This window comes from Mustela erminea, chromosome 7 (assembly GCF_009829155.1).
Source record: "Mustela erminea isolate mMusErm1 chromosome 7, mMusErm1.Pri, whole genome shotgun sequence".
NCBI classification, from domain to species: Eukaryota; Metazoa; Chordata; class Mammalia; order Carnivora; family Mustelidae; genus Mustela; species Mustela erminea.
Genome location: NC_045620.1, coordinates 30149860 through 30167657, shown reverse-complemented (window position 1 = coordinate 30167657; position 17798 = coordinate 30149860). Strand labels below are relative to the sequence as shown.

Here is a 17798-nt window from a genome sequence, read left to right as displayed (position 1 = left end):
ACAGAATGAGCCTCCAACTACACTGGCATTTGCCTAAGCCCTTTGCCCCTCACCATCCTTAGAAAGCCTCCTTCCTGCTTCCAGCTCCAGGCCCCAGCCCATTCTGCCCGCCCTCGTCTTGAGCTGGGCTCTTGCCACCCATCTTGCCTTGCTTCCCACACTCTTTCAGGGACCTCTGTCCCCAGCAGCCCCCAGAGCTGCTTTTGCAAGTCACCTGGGACATCTCACTTCCTCCATCTCCTCCCCTCTGTCTCTGCCACAGTCCATGCTGGGGCTGCAATGTTCTCCCTGCCCGAGCCACGCCCCTGGGATCTCTTCTGGCCCCCAACTACTCTCTCTCTCTCTCTCTCTCTCTCTGCCCTTATATGTCTCCCAAGGTTTTCCTCTCCCTTTCCTCAACTGTCCACACAATCTTATCCACTCCAAATCATCTCAATGACCACTTGTACATAAATGCCTCCCTAGGGTTTGTCTGTAACTCCAGATGTGCGTTCACCCTCCCCTTGGATGCTTCCCAAGCATCCCAAACTCAAACCCACTCGCCTCCTGCGAGGCCGTCTTCTCGACTCCATGTGGGCAGGATAAGGACACTGGTGCTGAGGCCGTAAGTTCCTGGAAGCCCTGAGCCTGCCACCTTCTCCCTTCCTTCATCTTCCCAAGATCTCCCCAGATCCCCTGCTCAAACACAAGCCCCAAGTGTCCCTTGGCCTCACTAGTAGCTCACACAAGATCATCCAGGTCTAGAGGCCACTGATAGAATTCCTACCTCTGTATGGGGAGAGGGCTCCCTGTCCCCAGAGCTGCTCAGGGCTGGGTGTGAGTGTTCATTAAATCCTGGGCTGATGGAGTTGGCCCACTGACCCTTCCCTGGGACACTGCCCCACTGCCCACCCAATGCTCAACATCACTATCTTTGCAAGACCCTCACCCCCAATGGTGCCACCAGCCCTCACAAGGTTAGAGCCTGTGCCCTTCCCCAGCCAGAGAGCCAGATGTGCCCAGGACTTCTACGGAACACCTGCTCTTTGTGCCTTCCAGCCCACCCAACCCTCCACCTGGAGCCCCAGCCCAACCCTTAGTCCCTCCTGCTCCAGGCGCTGACAGGTCCCGGCAAGTTTTGAGACCTCAGTCGCCCTCCCCTCCGTGACCTGTCAGAGCCCCTGCTCCTCCGTGCCCTCCTGACCCTGTTTCTATTTCCATCCTGTTACAGCCCCAGGGACTTACATGTTCACCGGCCACTTGGAAAGAATTTCCTTTTTTTTTTCTACTTCTTGTGGCTCCAGAGAAGCACAAAACCAGATGCTCCTCAAGGCTAAACCGGTCCCGCAGGCTCTGCTCAGAGTCGCTCTCTGGGGAGCCCTGCCGACCCAGGTGGTGCCAGCGGTGGAGGGGCCTTCAGGCAGGGGGGCTGCCCTGGACTCTCCCACCATTTGGAGCTGGCTCTCTGCCCTTCCCCCAGCCACCCCTTAGCAAGAGCAGGGAAACAAAAGGCATGCTGCATTCTCAAATTACTCTGGTCAGGAAGAAGGAAGCAAGAATCGCAAGAATCACAGGAGGCATTTAGAATCAAGGAGAAATCCAGGAACTGGGGCCACAGCAGCCTGAGCTCCCGGAGCCCGGCAGGGGGGGGGGGGTGGCAGAGGGAGGGATATGCTGGAGGCACCTTGGAAGCACCTCCCCCCGGACTTCTGTGATGTTCCCGCTAGGGCCCCACCATTCACTGGACTCCGCCATTCCGTGTGTGTTTAGCTCTTTCTGTCCTGCCCAGAACTGAAGAAGAGGTCTCCATTCCCACTCCTGAGAGTGACCCAGACTGGCCCCACTTATCTCTTGAGCCAAGCCACATGGGTCACTGGTCAGTCTATGGACTGGCTAATTAGGAGGCCAAGCCCGGTCAGCTTGGGCAAGCCGATGGAGGTGGGTCAGATCACATGGTACAAAACACACCAGCCTGGGGACCAGTGTCCACGGCTAGGAGTGATGCTCCCAGATCGGGCAGGGGCAGACAGCCATGGACAACTCCAGCAAGCTAGACGGGTTCAGAATGCAACTATAAGGAATACGGACACTGATGGACTGCTGCTTAAACCCGGGTCATTACTTTTCTCACTTGATAAGTTACAAGGCGGGAGGTTGCTAGCATTTTCCCTTCCAGGCCTTTGCATTCTAATCTCTGGTGTGTTGACCTGTATACTCTTTGTTGCCTAATGCATGAGCAATGTTTCCATAGTCCACATTCTTATTCAAAATGACGAGGGGGAGGGGTGAAGGAGAAAGGTCTGCTTTCATCAAGGTAAGAAAAGCTTTCCCAGAACCCCTCCCTCAGCACACCTCTGCTGGGTCTTGTGGGCCAGACCTACCAGGGACACGGCTAACCTCCAAGGCCAGGCATTCAACCCACCACCTGATTTTGTACAACCCACAAACTAAGAATGGATTTTACATTTTTAAATGGTTGGGGTAGGTTCGGTGGGTGCGGGGAGGAAATCCAAAGAATGTCACGATGGGAAAATTACATGGAGGTTTCCTCTTGGTTCACAAAGCCCAAATTTTACTGTCTTGCCCTCTACAGGAAAACTTTGTCAATCCTTGCTTTAGGGCAACAAGGATCACTGCCTTGCATTGGGCACACTGCTATCCTGAACAAAATCAGGATTCTGGCAGGAGGAAGAAAGAAGGAATGGCTATGGAGCGGGCAGCTCACAGTGCCTACTCCCTATGCCAGGCAACACATTTTCAGCCTGTATCCTGTTACCTAATCTGCAACAGCAGAAATGAAGAGTTCCGCCTCTAACTAGCAACCTGACACAAAGGGCTTTTTCTGGAAGCCCTCAGCCCTGAGGACATCTTCCCAGACTGACCAAATGTATAGGATTTTGAAAGAGACCTGTGAAAAGGAAATGGGGGTAGCAGGAAATATCACCACCGCCTGTGTCTCAGAAGGCTCAAGGAGGTATTATTTACTCTATGAACTTGGGCCCAGCCAAGGTGTGCAGTCCTTGATAGTACAAGTCTAGAAAATGGGTCTGGTCAGGATTCCAGAGTGACCAGTCTCCTGTAAGCAGACAAAGTCAGCCTAACTCACTAGGATGTCAGGCACAGAAGCCCATGACCAATGTACTAATTTATTTTATTTTATTTATTTATTTGACAGACAGAGATCACAAGTAGACAGACAGGCAGACGAGGGGGCGGGGGGGAAGCAGGCTCCTCGCTGAGCAGAAAGCCCGATGTGGGGCTCGATCCCAGGACCCTGGGATGATGACCTGAGCTGAAGGCAGAGGCCTTAACCCACTGAGCCACCCAGGCACCCCAATGTACTAATTTTTAATGGAAATACAGCCTAACTATATATACAAGCCAATATCTTCATGATGACAAATGAACTTGATGGGAAGTCAAACTGCGGTCTGAAAGTCCCTTAGTGAGTTCAGATGCTGAGCAGAGACGTTAATAGGAAGAGGTGTTGATTGAGACCTCTGGCATAGGGCTCCATCCCTAGTCCACATCTTCACCTCCTTGCACATCCTACCTCTGTTCCCATGATATGTCCACTCATCCAAATGACTCAGACTCCAGCCCCAGTCTTCTGTCATTCTCTACACCTTTAAGTTCACTTTACCTGCCTCCAGTCTCATCTGTCATGGACCCATTTCAGACTGGAACCCTTAGAAACCAATCTTGAGAGCTTTTATGTCTCAGCTCTCAGGGAACAACTTAGAGTCATCCTAAGGCAAGCCTACAAGCATCAAATGCCTGGACCTCTTGCAGATTATGCAGCTGGTATTCCTCCAACCCCAGAGGTGAACTGCACAGGTGGGGCCCCGGAACCCTCTGATGCCTTTCAACCAGCTAGTCCCCACGAGCCAATAACAAATAATGGTCGCTGAGCAGTGCATGTGTTTGATAATATTTACTGAGCATCTACTTATGTGCCCGGCAGATGGGGAGGCATCAGTGTACAAAAGAATAAAATCTCTACCTCCACAGCGTCCTCATTTCAGAAGACACAGGAGTGATGGGTGGTAAACGACATAAAAAAAAAAAAATAGACAGTAGATGGTGGCAAGCCAAGGAAACATAACAGGGAAAGGGAACAGAAGTGTTGGGGGTGGGAAGGAGAATGCACTTTGAGGCCAAGTACCCAGGGAGGTCCTCAGGGAGAAGGTGATGTAGGACAAAGGCCTGAAGATGGTAAAGGGGTGAGCCATGCAGATCTCTGGGAGGCAGAGGGAGGAGCAGCTGCCAAAGTCCCAACTGAGGAGGAGACCTGGTGTGTTTGAAGGTTAGCAAGGAGGACCGAGTAGGCAGAGCCTATCAGGCAAAGGAGGGGAGTAGGCACTGAAGATGCCAGCCACAGGAGGTGATGGGGGCCCAAGTACACAGGGCCGTGTAAATCACAGCAGGAACCCGGCTTTCCAGGTGGGACAAAGGGAGTCAGGTGGGGCTTCAGCAGGCTTGAGCAAAGAAGAGACAGGATCAGACTCAGGGTGAACAGGGTCACTCTGGCTGTGTGTTGGGCTAATAAAGAGAAAGAGGGACTAGAGCAGAAGCAGGAGGCTAGTTAGAGAAGAGAGGTGACTGCAGCGGTCCAGGCAAGAGATGGTGGCATTTGGGCCACTGGCCACGGGGATGGAGAGGAATGGCGAGAAGAGGTAGAGTCCAGGAGATTCTGCGGATGGCGTTTCCACATGCCGTCCCCACACTCAGCATTCCAGGCTACCATCGAGACCTGCCTGCCTTGTTAGGAGCCCCGAACAACTCAGGAAAGCTTTTTCTTTTTCCTGTCCCTCTTCCGTCGCCCCTTATATACAGACATGTCCTAAAGTTCTATTCTTGGGTTTTTTTTTTCTTTTTCTTGTTGCCATCCATGGGAATGCCCATATCCCAAAGCCACATTTCCAACCCCAGCACTACCCCCATACACAAATTCTGTGGTCATCCATACACAAATTTTCTCCTCACTTTACTACTGAAACTCATACACACAGTTGGTGTAACAAAGAATTTTTAAATCAAGAACAGAGACTTCCGACTTAAAACGCCATCCTGTTCAAGCCCTTTATAAGACTCCTTCCCCCTTAAAACACCACCAAAGACCTAAAAAGAAAACATAAATTCAAAACAGGTCTGAAAGACTGCTCTCTGAGTAGCTGAGGACACAGTAATGATGCCCCATCCGCCTGATTCCTGCAGGAACTTTCTACCCTCAGCAAAGACTTCCTGCTCACTGGACTGTCCGGGCTTATGGATCTGGGATCAGAAGAGATCTGAGAGCAGAATAGGATGGTATAGTTTCTCAGATGTTCCCTTTGATGGAAGAAGAGTGGCCAGTAGCTCTGAATTTTTAGAACAAAGTTCTTCCTCTTTAGCTGAGAACTGGGGAGTTGGGGGTAGATCTTTCCTCAGACTGGTAAAACAGAACTAAAAGAATGCCCATTGGCTCCTGTCATCATGCCATGTAATATCTCCTCCAGGGAACTGAAATCCTTGGCCCATTCCTGCCAGGCCCCTTGGCAGGACTGAGCCTCCCTTGTACCCTGGGTGGCTTCCCCATCTATGGCCCTATTGCTCGTCCTATCGCCGGTGCCTGAAATATCCCTCTTGGGGGCTGAGTGACTCCCCCAAAGAGAGACGTATCAGTCAGCTATTGCCACAATAAGGTTGCAAAACAAGCCAGCCCTAAATTCACAGGTTATGAGAGCAAGTGTTTGTTTTTCTTGCTTGTGTGTCTGTCCACAGGGCCTGGGTTTGGTTCCAGGCTTCCATGGGCTCCTCCATAACCTCCAGGAAACATCAGCTATCCGGGGCGTGTTCTTCTCATGACAAAGACAAGTACATGAGAAGCAAAACACAGCTGTACAAGAATATTTCAAAAACCCCTGTTCATATCACATCGTGTCTGTTCACATTCCATTGGCTGAAACAAGTCAGAGGGCCAAGCCTCACATGATTGGGGCAGGAAACGAAACTGCTCCCTGAGGGAAAGGAGAGTGACCGAGTATTTGCTGATTAATCTTCCAATCCATCGCATGTAGCTGGGTTAGGACATCAACCTATGAATGTGTGGGGGACCCAATCCAGCCCACAGTAACCTATTCTGTGGCAGGAGATGCAAGGTCATCTAGAAAAGCCTCGGGTCACGGGGAGAAGGGAAGAACCAAGGTCAGGTCACTTTCGTCATCATCTACCGCAAGTGGCAACACCAATCGGGTTCTTGCCCTGAGCCAGAACAAAGGCTGGTCCAGACTGGAACACCCCCTCCTCTGGCCTAGAACAGGGACCCCACCTCACCATCCCTAGCCCTGGGTTTCGTGGCCTCTCACTGGGGCCCAGCTCACAGTTTTTGGTGAACTGCAAATGATACCCTGTTGTACACGGGCTTTGAAGAACAGAGAGAGTGATAAAGAGAGACCGTGATTTTCTAACCTAAATAGGGTATCATTCAGGCCTAAACACAAGAGGCAGATACTTTCAAGCTTCTTTTAAAACAGTACCTTTTGAAAAAGCCCAGTCAACGTAAACACAATGAAAAAGAACACCTCTGAAACAAAGTGGGGGTTGGGGGGGCTATGACTAAAGTCACAGAGAACACTGTGAACAGTTTTTAAGCAGTAAATGTTTAAACCATCACGAAAAGGCCAATTTTCTAGGAAACTATAAATTGCCAAAATTGCATCTCCCCTCAAAAAGTAGAAAATGTTCACAGAAAGTCAACCATAAAAGAAATCAAAACATCCGTCAAAAAACTACTTCAAAAAAAAAAAAAAAGTCCAACCGGTTTTGCAAGTAAGCTCTTTAAAACTCCAGGAAACAGGTAATTAACATTCTATACAGACTTCTGCAATCGATATACTAAAAAGATGCAAAGCTACCCAAATTATTTTAAAAGCCCAAGAGAGTAAGAAGGAAAAAAAAACCCGGGAAAGCCCAAGACAAAAACATCTTAGGTCACTTGTGAACATAGATACAAAAGCCTACATAAATATCTGCACGTGAAATCCAGCAACAAATTAAAGTAATACTATATCATGACCAGTGTGATAGATTGTATTATAATTATGAAAACATCCGCTGCCCCAACTTGCTGGGCACTTTTCCACAGGATTATATACCTAGTCACTGACATCAAGCTTAGTCACTGATGGGCTTGGACCAACGAAAAGTGAATAGAAGTAATATATGTCACTCTTGAGTAGAAATGTTAAGATGCTCCAGTATCTGTCTTTTCCGTCTACCATGAGATGCTCCATCAACGTGGGTCCTAGAATTAAGAAGACATGAAATCAATCCTTAGTGCCCACATGACATGAGCAATAAATAAACCTCTGTTGTAATTCACTAAGATTTAGGGATTGCTTGTTACCAGAGCAGAATTTAGCTTAAGCTGACTGGTACAACAACGTAAAGACTGTTCCCCATGATACAAGGAAAATATCAGAATATTAATGTTATTAACACATGAACAGGTAAAAGGAGAAAAACCCTATGATACTCTCCAATAGATACAGAAAAAGCATTTGATAAAATTCAATTTTCATTTATAATAAGACCATGACGAACTAGATAAAGAAGGGCATTTCTTTGACCTGATGAAAGGTACCCACCAGAAAACAAAAGCAAATAGCATACTTATTAGAAACTTCAGAAGCATTCCCATTAAAGTCAGAAACAAGGCTACAATCCTCCTATCACTCCTTTACTCAACATTATATCGGTAGCTCTACTAATGCAGTAAGAAAAGAGAAAAAGAAACAAGTACATTGACAGTAAAGAAACAGGACTATCTAATTTTGCAAGTAATATGATCTTCTACCCACAACATCCAAGCAAAGTAACTGATCAATAATGGAAACGAATAAAAGAGTTTGCAGTGTAACCAAGCATCAACCAATATTCAAAAACAAATAGCCCTCCTATTCCCCAACAATAATCATTTGATGACATTTCACATCAGTGGGGAAAGGGTAACTCATGCAACAGGTGATTTTGGGATAAGCAGCCAACAATGAGAAACCAGCACGAAGCCCCACCCCTGCCTCATACCACAAGTCCATTGAAGATCTAAAGATATAAAAACTTAAGAATTATTTTTAAAAACACAGAATAGGGGTGCCTGGGTGGCTCAGTGGGTTAAGCCACTGCCTTCGGCTCGGGTCATGATCTCAGGGTCCTGGGATAGAGTCCCACATCGGGCTCTCTGCTCGGCAGGGAGTCTGCTTCTTCCTCTCTCTCTCTCTGCCTGCCTCTCCGTCTACTTGTGATCTCTGTCTGTCAAAATAAATAAATAAAAAATCTTTAAAAATAAATAAATAAATAAATAAATAAGTAAAATCTTTAAAAAATAAAAATAAAAAAATAAAAACACAGAATACTAGCTTTATGGCTTGGGATAGAAATGCATATTCTTGAAAAGGTTATAAAAAGCACAAAATCGATGGGTCACATGGGCGGCTCAGTCAGTTAAGCATCCGACTCTTGGTTTCCGCTCAAGTCATGATGTTACAGTCATGGGATAGAGCCCCGGGTCAGGCTCTGTGCGAGTTGTGGAGCCTGCTTTAGATTCTCTCTCTCTTCCTCTCCCTCTGCCCCTCCCCCTCCCACTCGCACTCTTTCTGTCTCTCTAAAAGCAAAACAAAAAAAGATTGATAAGTTCATTCTTTTGTGAATGTAAAGCTTCTGTATGTGAAAAGACCCCATAAACAATACAGCTGACTAGAAGAAAATATTTGCAATCCATATCATGGACAAAAAGACTATTATCCTAAATATATTTTTATAAACTCCTATAAATCACTAAGAAAAAGACAATACCAGAAATGTGGGCTAAAGGACAAGACAGACAACACACGGGGGGAAGAAAACCCCAAATGTCTGATAATCATGAGAAAAAATATCACTAGTTGGGAAATACAATTAAGGAAAAAAGTAAGACACCTGGTTTTACATAGCTGATGAAAAAAAAATAAAAAACATTGGTTTTTCAGTACACTAAATGATGGCAAAATGGCATAAATACAAGTGTTCTCATACTCTATTTGTGGGAGTGTAAATTTGGTAAACCTCTTCTCAGGATAATTTGGCAGTGTCTTCCAAAACTGAAAATACTATGCCCTATGACCCAGGAACTTTTACACATGTGCACACAGGGGCATTGTCTCTTGTTATTGCAACATTGTTTATAATAACGAACAACTAGAAACAACAAAATGCCCATCCTTGACAAAGTGAAGTATGGAGTATGGTCATACAAGGAAAGGCTATCTATCAGCTAAAAGGAATACATGAGATACACAATTTAAGCAGAGAGTTCTTTTGTTGTGTGAACAAAAGAGCAAATTGAAAGAGAGTATGTACAGGGCAACTCTATTTATCTAAAAATACATGGATATACAAAATATGATATAATTTACATTCACATATTATGGATGTAGAAACAGATTCTTGTATTTTTGGTAGGACAAACACCAAATCCTTAAGGGGGCAGGGGGCTCAGAATTAAGGAAATGATCACAGGCAACTCTAGCTTTTTCTGTAAAGTTCCTTTATTTTTTAGGAGAATATCTTCACAACTATTTATATCACTAAAAATTAATTTTTAAAAGCCAGAAGGTTTTACACCAATTCTATTATTACCTTCACCAGTCAATAAACTTTTTTTTTGCACCCTTATTAAATACTTGGATGCTAATACTTAAATACTTAAATACTTGAGGAATACAAGGATGTTATAATCTCTGTGAACCACCTAAGACACATGGTCATGTTATTAGCAAACAAGACAAGTACAGTGAAGAAGCACAGTAAAGAAGCAAATTGCAGTGCTGGGGGAATTCAGAAGACAGAAATTGACCAGAAGGGGCAGGAGTTATAGACAAGACAGTAACATCACCAGAAAGCTCCATTAAAGGGGATTACCTGGACACTGAGTTTGAAGGCTTTGGCAACTTGCGAGAAAATCTTGAGAGAAGCAAGAGAGAAATGACACCTTCTTCTAGGGGAACACAGTTCTAAAGACAGCAGATTACTCATCAGAATCACATAAGCCAGACGAAAAGCACAGCATTTAAGGGCTCTAAGAACAGAGCTGCCCATCAGAACCGTCCATCCAGTGAAAATACCCTTCGGGAATGAAGGGGATGGGAGGCAGCTAGAATGATGCCTGTGGTGAGGAAGGGATCCCTAAGAATCCATACTTAATATAGACACAAACAGTTACATATTAAAATGCCCATAGATATGTATATGCACATGGTTAGTGTATACATAGCTGTCAGCTGAGAGAGCCTAGAAGCAGAGACATCTCCATGGCAACAAGCACACTGAATACCCAAACCTTGGTTTCTAACACCATCCTCTATCAAAAGGAGCTAGGGTTCCTTAGAGAAGTGGCTGTTTCTATGACTGGGGCAGGGACATAGGCCCGCTGAGCCTGGAATATCATGTAGAGCTAAAAAGTAAATAAGTGTTCAAAAGATGAAACACACACACACATTGATAGGGGTACGTCAAAAAGACAGAGGAGCCAACTGAAAGAGGTCCCGATGGTCAAAGCTGGAACAACTTAATAACAAAATTAAGTAGTATTGGATAATCCCAAGCATAAAATAAATCTCCGTGAGTCCACTCTGATACATAGACATGATTTACTGAATAAATTAATAGGAGGCTGGGGGAGAGGGGAAAGAATTCTTCTGTGCAGAAGAACTCCAACAGATTAAGGTAGACACTCTAAAGGAGAGGAACGTAACTCCTTACCTGTGGCTGCCCATAGTGACTTCCTTCCAAAGACTGGAGCATGGGAAGTGGGGGAAAGAATAACTTCACAGTGCAGAAACCTGACCAATAGTCAAGCGAGCAAGGTCAAGTGAGAAAGGTCAATATCAACAGTCATAGATCATGTTGGTGGTGGGTACCCTTGATATGATGAGATGCAACAGCCCTTGACTTCTGTGGTCTTCCTCCCCAAAGCATATAACCCCCGTCTGGCCATGAGAAAAACATCAGACGAATTCCAGTAGAGGACATCCTACCTAATCACACTCAAGATGGGTAACACCGTCCAAAACAGGGAGAGTCTGAGAAACTGTCACAACCAAGGGGAACCTAAGGAAACACGACAGCTAAATGGAACTTGGTATCCTCGGTGGAATTCTGGGACAGATAAAAGACATTAGGTAAAAACTAAAAAAAAAAATAATAATCTGAATCACCTACAGACTTTGGCAAACGATGATGCACCATCGCTGGTTCTATTAGTTGTAACAAACATACAATAACGATGTAAGATATTAATAATAGGGAAAATGGTTGGAGGCAAGGGACTCTATATATATACCTTTTCTTAAGTCTAAAACTGTTCTAAAATAGTCCATTGACACTACAAAAAAACCTGCTAGAACTGAAAGGATAAATAAATCCATAACCATAGTTAGGTACTTCAACACTATTCTCTCAACCATTGCTAGAACTAGACAGAAAATCTGCAAGGATATAGAAGAAACCGATAATACCATCCACCAACAGGATCTAATCAACATCCATAGAACTTCCACCCAACAATAGCAGAATACACATCTTTCGCAAGCCCCATAGATCATGTACCAAGATAGACCATATCCTGGACCATAAAGCAAACTCAACAAACTTAAAAGAATTCAAATCATACAGCCCAACTTTTGTTCGTTTGGAAAACAAATAGGCTCAATGTTTAATCTATTTATTTTTTTAGTGAATGTATTTATTAAAGCGTAATTAATTCTTTTTGAGGCTGACATGCAAAAGGAAAGCGCTGAAGGTCTGGTAAAGAAAGGAAAGGGAAGGGAGAAAGGGAAAGAGGGAGGAAGGAATGAAAGGAGGAAGGGAGGGAGGAGGGAAGGAAAGAGAGAAAATGTTACCTTGGGGCCACCAAGGTCTCTTTTTACCGTTAAGAATGAAAAATAGGGTGCCTGGGTGGTTCAGTGGGTTAAAGCCTCTGCCTTCAGCTCAGGGAGCCGAAGCCCCACATCGGGCTCTCTGCTCAACAGGGAGCCTGCTTCCTCCTCTCTCTCTCTCTGCCTGTCTCTCTGCCTACTTGGGATCGATCTCTGTCAAATAAATAAATAAAATCTTTTTTTTAAAAAAAATGAAAAATAAATGCTACTCTAGAATAAGTTACAATTACAATCTTATTTTATTCATTTATTCTATGTAAATTGAAAATACTTATTTGTTGGGTGGTGGTCTTGGTGTTGAATTCAGAAAAGCCCCCAGAGAAGAATCCAGCACAGACCTCTTCTCCCTGCCGCAAGAGGGCTGTATTCCCATATGACCACCAGATGGCGCCAGAGGACCGTTTCAGACCACGACTTTGCCCTCATTTCCTGGAATCAGCCGCACATTCTCCCCACCTCTCCCAGCCTTGGTGAGAAGGGGAGGCAGCACGGCCCTTCCTGTGCCTCTCTCTGCAACCTAAGGACCCCCACCGACAACCGCTAGAGTAAGGATAGTGAGATGCAGAGAGACCAAGTGTAGAAAATGCTAGCATGAAGCTTGGCTGAAAGGAAGGCAAAGGAAGGTGGTAGAAAGAGAATGGGGTGATGGGAAAGACAAGGGCGTCTTGAAATGTGGACAGAAAAGATGGAGTGGAGCGAAGGGGGAGAGGGAAGAATGGGGGAAGGTCCCTGAGTTTGGGCAGGAGACGCACCGGAGTCACGGATTTCCTTGTGTCGGGAGCAATGGGAGTGGTCCCTATCAGGATGGGTGTGAAGATGAGCTCTTCGTAGATTTGGCAAGGAAGTTGCCTCCGGTGGCTTCTCTTGAGACTCTGAAGCAGGAGACATTGTTGTCGGTTGACAGTGAGGAGACAGGGGCTTCAGAGGATGAAGGGAGAGAGCTGACAGGGGACACCCGGGGTGGGGGCGGGTTGTCTTAACATTGCTCAAATACTGAGCTTACTGAAATAAAATATGTCTGGCATTTTGCATCTTCTAACAGAAAGCCAGGTTTTGAAAATCAGTCCCTATAAAAAAAATCAGTGTTCAACAACCACTTCCAGACTCATGAAAGGCAAGATCAGCTTTTGTATCCACATCTCCAGTTAGTATGAAGCAGGGCTTGTGACAAGCCCCTTCCCTTCTTCTATCACGTGCCCTCCATGAGCTTAGATGTCCCGGAGGCCACCTTAGTAGGGCCACAGTGCCTCCCATCCGTTGAGATTTGATTACCCTACACAAATCAGGAGTAGCCCCAACAAACAGCCCAGCCAGTCATTATAAGACAGCACGGCCTCCTATAACTCTACCATTATGTTTGGCAGACCATTAATTAAGCAGGCGGTTTTCTAGAACTGAACCAGCAGCCCACCTCGCTCTGTACCTTGGGGTTACCCTCGGGCTCATCTCAACAGGCCCAAGTAAATGTAGGGTGACTCAAACCAGAAATGCTTCTCTCCCACATTTGTTTGTGGGCAGCACAGACATTCCAATGGCTCCCATGAAGCAGGAGCTAACTGCTAACCCGTCCCATACCAGCCAAGGTGGGAAGACACAGTACCTGCCAAGTACCCCCTGGGCCCCTGAAAGGAACATTTCTGAGGCTTCCACAAGACCACAACTGAACACCTGGCCCACGGCCTCACCGATGCCCACAGCACCGCAACCATCCTACTAGAATCTTGGGCCAGAGACATCTCCTCTCAAGTGCTTTCTGTGGGGGATAGGAATTGTTGAGCAGGCGTTGACGTGGGTGGTGGCCTGTGTATGCCACATTTGCCACCCCTGAGAGAGGCCTCTGAGTGTCCCTCAGTGCCAAGGCTGCCTCAGAGACCTAGTCACAGCAAGGAACTCAACCTCTGTTCCCGGTGCGTCTAGTCTGTCTTGTTTCTGAATGGCCCTTGCTTTTATCTGCTTCACATCTGTGTGTGGAGCTGCAAACCATAAATGCTCCCCACATTACGTGATTGTTCGAGGCGGAGGTGGCGCCCCGGAAGGCTGTGGCCCACTCTCCAGGGCCACCCCTCCCGCACCTGTCCCCACCTTCCTCCCAGGGTGGCTCACTCCCCCTCAGATGGCATGGGCTCCAAGCTGCATGGCCTTGAACAGTCCCAAACTGTTCTGAGAACCCGGATCTCCTCTGCTGTGAGACAATCCCTGCCTCCCTCACCCAGCTGTCGATGCCCAGATGAGGGGAGCTAAGCCAGGGGTCTGATAAAGGGTGACATGCTAGTAAGCACAAGACACGCTAGTAAGCACAAGGCCAGTCCTTATCACCAGGCAGCCAGAAAGACATAAGTAGGTCCTTCCTCCCTTTATCTGCTCTCGGCATGTGTCCTCTCCGCTGCAAGGTCGAAATTCACTGGGTCAACACAAACATGTATTTTGGGATGGGACGGTGGGGGGATGGGTGTCCTCAGACTCTTCTTTAAACTTCTTAAATTGAGTTATATCATACACACAGAAAGATGTCTAGTCTTCAGCGTATAACCCAGTGCGTTTTTACGAATGTATGTACCCCCTCCACCGCCATCCAGGTCAAGATATAGAACATCTCTGCAACCCAGAAAGCACCCCTACCCATACTTCTTCCCAGGCACTACCCGTCCTCTCATATCTTACATTATAGTTAGTTTTGTTGGTTCTTGAACCTCATATTTAAAAAATCATACAGTATATATAGGCTGGTGTCTGGCCTCTTTCACTCAACCTCATGTTTTAGAGATGAACTGATGTTGAAAATAACGGCTTGTTTTTTTTTTCTATTGGTACATGGTATTCATTGTATGGGCGTACCACCGCTGGTTCTATTGACGGAATCTGACACACAGTTTCCCAGTACGGCATAACCCATAGCCAATCTCTCCAGCAATGGCCTCAGATTCCCCCCCACCGACCCCCACCCCTGCCGGCACCAGCCTCTTCGTTTCAGTGCAGTAAATAGGAAGAGCCTGCAATGGGAGTCAGACCTCAGTGACCTTGGGGGCCATTACTTAACTCTTACAGGCTTTGTCTCCCCATGGGGATAAGTCCCCCTCCCCAGCCTGAGCTGGCCTCCGTATCAAATTAAGAGGCCCGTGTGCCCAGCATTCACAATGGACGCCATGCCTGGCAGATGGCCGGCTCTAAGTGAATGTTCCCTCCCTCCCCCTTGCCCACACCTGAAGCTGCCCAACATGCAATCACGGAATAAACACTTAGAACACTTTCACCTCACGGAGCCCTTTAAAGTTCCTCTGCCGATGATCCGGGGTATCTACTTATTACTTTCTTCCCCCATCCTTATGTTCCAGGCCACTTCGATTCACCCCACCTTAGCCAGTGGGGAAAACCGAAGACACGGGAGGGTGCACATTGGGTCAGGGCCTCCCGAGGTGAAGTCCACAGACGGCGCTTCCTACAAAGTGACTGTGGGCCGGGAAGGAGACACCTCCCCCTGGACCACAGCAAAGTCCAAATTTACATTGTCTGCATAAAAGCACCGCTATGAAAGATCTCCAAGATAGATTACATTAACGAAAACAAGCAAAATGCGGGACGGGATGAATACTTGGGTCACTTTTGTGTAAAAAGGGAGCAAGAGGGGCCCTATTTACATGGACACTGGAAATGGAGCCTCTAAGAACATGGGCGGTGGGGAGCAGCCAGACCCCTGGGGACAGATGTGGGAGGGGACGTTCCTAGGCGCCCTTTCATGACCTTTGAGCTTGCACCACGTCAATGGAACCTCTTCTCAAAAAATGTTTCTACGCTTACAGTTTTCTAAGTTACGTGCCAGGTGATGACGAGTCCCCGATGTGAGCTCCAGGAGGACCCACCTAGGCAAAGCAAGGGTGCCTGTGAGCGAGTGCAGGTGCTGGGGTGGGGGTGGGGGGTGTGTGCGGGGGTGTGTGTGTCGCAAACACAGGCAGGCCACGGAGTAGGTGTGCCCACGGCAGGAACAGCTCCATCATCACTGGAGGCAACAGGGGGGAAGGGACGTGGGGTCACAGCAGGAGCCGGGCCCTCCGCTTCTGAGAAGGGGACCCAACCTAAGTTCACAGAGTTCAACCACGCAGGCCCAGCTGGAGGTTCACAACGTCCTCCCCCACCCAAATCCCTTACTTCTAGACGATTCGAACTCTGTCATTAGCAGTCTGAAGGAAGAACATGACTAAATGTTCTTTAAGGCTCTTTGCATGTGCATGTACATGAGGTTGTGTGTTGGTGAAAGGGTGCAGGCTGGTGTATCGTGTGGGAATGTGTGTAGATGTGCATCTGTGCTCGCACACATATGTGCATGCATGTATGCACACACACACAGGTGAGTGTGTCTGTATGTGTGCGCATGCATGCCGGTGGGAGGGGTGTGTGTGTGTATGTGTGCGCGTGGGGGGCGGTTCATTCAGCAAAAAAAGCCGAAAAGACCAACACCCCCAATAAGTGATAGGCCCTTGGAATACAGCAGGTGAGCCACAATTCAGAACATTCGCCCCAAAATGGCCAGGCTCTCCTCCTTCCCAGAAGTCAACAGCAGCCACCCCAAAGGCCAGACCTAGGGCCCCAAGGCCGGGTGACACTCACTACTAATTAATACCCCTGAGCTGGCATGGAGCCACAGCAGATGTCCCCTCCCATGAACTCACCTTCACTCCATGTGGCCATGCCACCCAGTAGGGCTCTGAGAGGTCCAGCAAAGGGCCAGTGGGCAGACACAGGCCCATCCCGAAGGAGCTGAGCTGAGTAGTGAGGAGCCCTGAGCCCTGAGGGGTCTCACCAGCAGGAAGGCAAACACCACAAACAGACTGAGGTAAGGGGGTACTCCTTCCAGTAAAGGCAGATACTTTACCTTCTGGGGGCATAGCCAGGTCACAGCCCTCCCACCATCCCCTCACTCAAAAAGGATGGGCTAAAAAACAAAACAACAACAACAACAACAAAAACCAACTAGAGACACACATACACATGAAGAGGCTAAGGTAAACGAAAGAAGAGAGAAGCTGAGGAGCACGGGAAGGGCAAGCCTCTTTTATTATCCCAAAATGCAAAGTGTTGAAGGCACTTACAATAACAAGGCAGGGGGGAGGGGAGGGGAGGTCAGAGCACAGAGGTAAGTCAACGGGCCCCACCCTGGTCCCCAACTGGCATGGAGAAAAGGAAGAGCTACAGGACCAGACCTGAAGCCAGTCAGGGTGTCTACCTCTACCAAAGATACAAATCCAGTCTACAGCGGATTAGAAAATGAGGAGCACACAGCAGCGGGGGCAGGGCTGGCAGTCACGAGTTAGTGGCTCTGTAAGGAACACGCTGGGCAGTGAAGAGGGCCCTCAGGTCCCCTGCTGGAAGAGGTCCCGGTACATCTCGATGAGACGGGCGGCCTCGCGCTGGCCAGAGAGCAGAGCACCATGGGTAGTGGAGTAGTACTTGCGGTGAGTGGCCTCACCCGAGAACAGCACCTGCATGGGCTGGGCCGGGGGACGGGGAAGTGAGCGTGGAGGAGCGAGAAAGGCCGGCAGGCTACCTGTCTGCCCCGGGAACCCCCCCATCCACACCACAGGTCAGATAGCTGCACCTGAGATGCAGGTACTGCTGTTTCCACGGGATGAGGAATTGCCCATCCCACCTGGCCACCTTCCCCTGCTTCTTCCCCAGACATCCAGGCCTCAATTCTTTCCGCTTGGGCCCTATTAGGAGTCCTGGTTCTGCAGGCTCAAAGGCTCACTGTGCCCCTTGCTAGTGAACTCAGGGCAAGGGGTTTAACCTCCCTATGCCTTGGTTTTTGTCACCTGCCACTTGGGTTCAGACCATCTGCTTCTGAGGGTGGGTGTAAGGATTAATGGAAATAAT

The 17798-nt window shown here is 47.7% G+C and overlaps 1 protein-coding gene across 5 annotated transcripts in view; it reads right to left on the bottom strand.

Annotated features, from left to right (window-relative positions):
* SMOX (spermine oxidase) overlaps positions 1–17798 on the bottom strand; it is a 55308-nt gene that overhangs the window by 1256 nt on the left and 36254 nt on the right. For 3 of the 5 annotated variants that reach the window (XM_032351323.1, XM_032351322.1, XM_032351325.1), the window contains one exon: positions 16953–17416. In XM_032351323.1, the coding sequence (XP_032207214.1) occupies positions 17279–17416 (138 nt within the window). In that variant the 3' untranslated portion in view covers positions 16953–17278. Of the gene's footprint in view, positions 1–543; positions 676–6789; positions 7265–16952; positions 17417–17798 lie in introns of those variants that run through there. The other 2 variants (XM_032351324.1, XM_032351326.1) reach the window with 2 other exon arrangements.